The sequence below is a fragment of the Phaseolus vulgaris genome, chromosome 11 (assembly GCF_051622355.1).
Source record: "Phaseolus vulgaris cultivar YP4 chromosome 11, ASM5162235v1, whole genome shotgun sequence".
Taxonomy (NCBI): Eukaryota; Viridiplantae; Streptophyta; class Magnoliopsida; order Fabales; family Fabaceae; genus Phaseolus; species Phaseolus vulgaris.
This window is the reverse complement of record NC_143508.1, coordinates 22,878,443-22,882,162: the sequence shown is the minus strand read 5'-3', so window position 1 is coordinate 22,882,162 and position 3,720 is coordinate 22,878,443. Positions and strand designations below refer to the sequence as shown.

Genomic DNA, 3,720 nt, shown 5'->3' with positions numbered 1-3,720 from the left:
GAAGGCCACGTGGCAATAAGCATTGAAACCCAAGGCATATAAGCTTTTCTGAAATCTTAGTAAGGTACGTTTCACATAGTTTACACAAACTCTAATCATTTGCTCGCTTACTCATTGTATGGACGAGTGGTTGGAGAGAGAGAGAGAGATAGTTACAATTCAGTTACACACCTTCAGAGCATTCAATTACGGTGCTCCGAGATGGAGGTGTTTGGTGTTTCTTGCTTGCTGACTTGATCGTCAGAGTGCAAACGGCCACGAGGGCGCCCTTTGCTAACTCCTTTTCAGGTACTCACAGCGGAGTAGGGTGAAGATCTGAGTTGGAGACGAAGGAGTCCTTGTTCGCGAGTCAGAGCTACGCACGAAGATCTTTTTGGTCAACCGGCCACTAAGATCCGGCAACTTCAGCTTGATGTGGTGCGTGGAGGCCACTACCCTTAGCCTATTCAGCGCATGCCTCCCCAACAAGATGTTGTAGGCTGAATTGGTGTTTACCACCAAGTACCTAATGCTCTCGGTGCGAGATGCGGTGCCATCCGTGAACGTCATTCTCAGCTCCAGGTACCCCCACACCTCGACCTGATCCCCAGCAAAGCCATATAGGCACCCTGTATATGGCCTCAGCAGATCAGGGGACAACTGCAGCTTGTTGAATGTGGATAGGAACATCACATCCGCGGAGCTCCCTTGGTCCACAAGCACTCTATGCACTTTCCTACCCGTAGTCACAACAGAAATCACTACGAGGTTGTTGTCGTGGGGGACGACGTCATGAAGGTCAGCCCTCGTAAAGGCGAGGTCAACGTCCATCGGGTCGTCCACCGCCACTTGCCCAGCCACGAACATGATAGAGCGTGCATACCTCTTACGCTGTGACGCTGTGCACCCCCCACCTGAGAATCCACTAAAGATGGTGTGCATCTCCCGGTAGATGGGCATCTCATGAGCCTGATCCTCTTCAGGTACTGCCAGGGCCGCGGCCGTAAAGGACCCGACCAAATAATCCTTCAGAAACCCACTTTTCACCAGCTCATCCAACTGATGGCCCAGTGTCAGGCAGTTGTAGATGTGATGCCTGAACGCTTGGTGGAACTCACACCATGCGTCCTTGTGAGGTCCCAGAACTTTATCAGTCTTTACGGGGGCCCTCAGCCTATCTGCTATGTTAGGCACGACAATCAAGTCTTTAAGCTCCACCACGAAATCGTGCCTCACCGGCCTATTCCCCTCTGCACGCTTCCTTGTCTGGGGCTTCCTCGCCTCGTAGGGGCGCTTCCTATCCTGACCTCTCTTCCCCGTCGTGGCCTCGTTCACCCTGGCGGGCTGTGCACGCGATTGAGCTCTTGGGCGTGCTGGTGCAATGTGCTCCACTGCGCGACGCCTAATCTCTGCAAAGGTTCGGGGGCGGTTTCTGATGATTGATTCGCAGAAAGGTCCAGGGCATATCCCTTTCCTGAATGCGTACACAATCATGGGTTCTTCTGTGGTGCCAACCTTTACCACCTGCGCCCCGAAGCGATTGATATACTCTTTCAACGTTTCTCCTTTATACTGCTTTACATCAAAGAGATCGTACGAAACCGGCGGGGGAGCCCGGTTCGCGATGTACTGCTCCCTAAACAGTTGTGAAAACTGCGCAAAGGAAGTTATAGAGTTGTCTGGAAGGCTGATAAACCAGTCCATTGCCATTCCTGCCAACGTGCTCATGAAGAGCTTGCTCCTTACGGCATCGGAGCTGCCAACCAGCATCATCTGCGTGTGAAACACAGTGAGGTGCACCTCGGGATCTTCCATCCCCGTGAACGTCACCTTAGGACCTACGAAAGTGTGAGAATCAAATAAAGGAGGATTTTATTAATGAAGGAAGAGGACATTCGCCTTCACATTTGAAGTTCTTCCTTCTAGTCATCTCAAAATAAAAAGAAGACATAAAATAAAGATGAGGCCCAAGCCCAAAGCCCAATCCCAAAAAGGCCAAAGCCCAAAAAGGCCAAGTCCATCCCATGAGGGGCAAGGCCAAGCATTAAAGAGCATCATTTGATTTACTCTTGTAGGAGGTGTGGATATTAAATAAGGAAGTGTGAAAATGTAAAATAAAGTCACATTATCCATGTGACTTGGGAGAGTAGGTGTAGGTGTAGTTTTTACGAGGTGTCATAGTAGAAAAAGGTCACACCTCCCATGTGACTTGTTTTTTGTGGGAATTTCAAATGAGTTTATTTGAATTTTCCCACCTATTTTCCAGCACCCTCACACTATAAATAGAGGTGTGGACTCTTGTAAAATTCAGATTGGAAATTAGTATTAGTGAAACTCTACTCAATTTGAGAGAGAATTGGAGAGCTTTGTGCCTTCCTCACTTAGTCTTATCTTGAGTGTTCTTAGTTACCTCAAGTGGCGGCATAGCACACTCATCTTGGAGTCTTCATCCTCTAACTGGTGTGATCATCCAACCAATCCCTCCATCTGCATGAGCTTTCTCTTCTCCTTCCTTCCTTCTCTTTTTATGTTCATGTCTTAGCTTGTTTCATTTGCTTTTCAGTTCGGTTTTTCTAGTGTTCTTGTTGTTTTGCTTCGGTTTCTTTTTCTCTTTGTTGTTCCTCATTGTTTCTTCTTCTTTTCTAGCTTAATTGTTCGGTGCATTTCTGTTCTTATGCATTTTGTTCGGTGCTTTTGCCTTTTCATTCAATTTGTTCGGTTCAATTTGACAATGCATGGAACTTCCATATGAGTTTGGGTTTTGGTACTAGTCTTTGTGAGTTCTTGACCATAGAACCTTGATCCAATTCTATCATAAAGTGCCTATCTCATATCCAACTCAAGATGATTCCTAAGAATGTCAAAGAATCATTCTCTATCATGCTATTGATTTCACAGCATGTGGTATCAGAGCTATGAAAGTGTGAGGATCCACGATGGGCTGTGAAAATGGCATGGGGAACTCCCTAGGTGGCGTGAAACACTCAGGTCCTCTGCTTCACGACTTCCCGGGTGATTGCGCAACCCGCGGTGCAACTCCTCGTTCGCGCGACATAACTCTTCATTCCTCGCTTGCGACGCCGCAAGATCCACCTGTATGTGCTCTTGCTCAGCCTTTGATGTCGTCATCGCCTCTTGTAGGCCTTGCATCATCTCCATGACTTGCTGCATGGTCATGTCATCATTCTCAGCGCGTGTCGAACTCTACCTTGTTGTCCTCATTCTTCGCGAGTTCTTGAAGAACTTTGAACTGCTACTGCGTTTCTTGGAAATTCCTTCGGTGAAAACCGAGTGAAAACGATAACAATCAGCGTAACCTGAGGGAAACGGGAAGACAAACAGTAGAACTGAGCGAAATCACGAACGAACGGTGAAATTGAAAGAAACCTCCAAGATGAACAGCGTTTCTTGCAAGATTCTTGAGAAACCTCTACAGAACTCGCTACTGAACCTCCAACAACTTGCGGTGGGACAAAAGTTTTAGATCGGGCCCCACGGTGGGTGCCAAATGTTCCTGCCAGAAATTTAAGCACCTTCTTGCGTATCCTCTAACGGTGGAACGCGGATCTTCGAGACTACTCCTCCTCCTGTGAAGATTTCCTGCAACACAGAGGAAAATGGCATGCTCGCGGCCGTTTGCACTCTGACGCTCAAGTCAGTAAACGAGGCAGAAAACACCGTGCACCTCCGTATCAGAACAGGGCAAAAACCGTGCTCTTGGAAGTGCGTAACAGAATTCTC

The 3,720-nt window shown here is 47.8% G+C and overlaps 1 protein-coding gene across 1 annotated transcript; it reads right to left on the bottom strand.

Moving 5' to 3' along the window:
• Window positions 1–273: 273 nt before the first annotated feature.
• LOC150023123 (uncharacterized) lies at window positions 274–1,473 on the bottom strand. The gene has a single exon (XM_090297726.1). It carries the CDS (start codon window positions 1,471–1,473, stop codon window positions 274–276), a length of 1,200 nt encoding a protein of 399 aa, XP_090153852.1.
• Window positions 1,474–3,720: the final 2,247 nt, after the last annotated feature.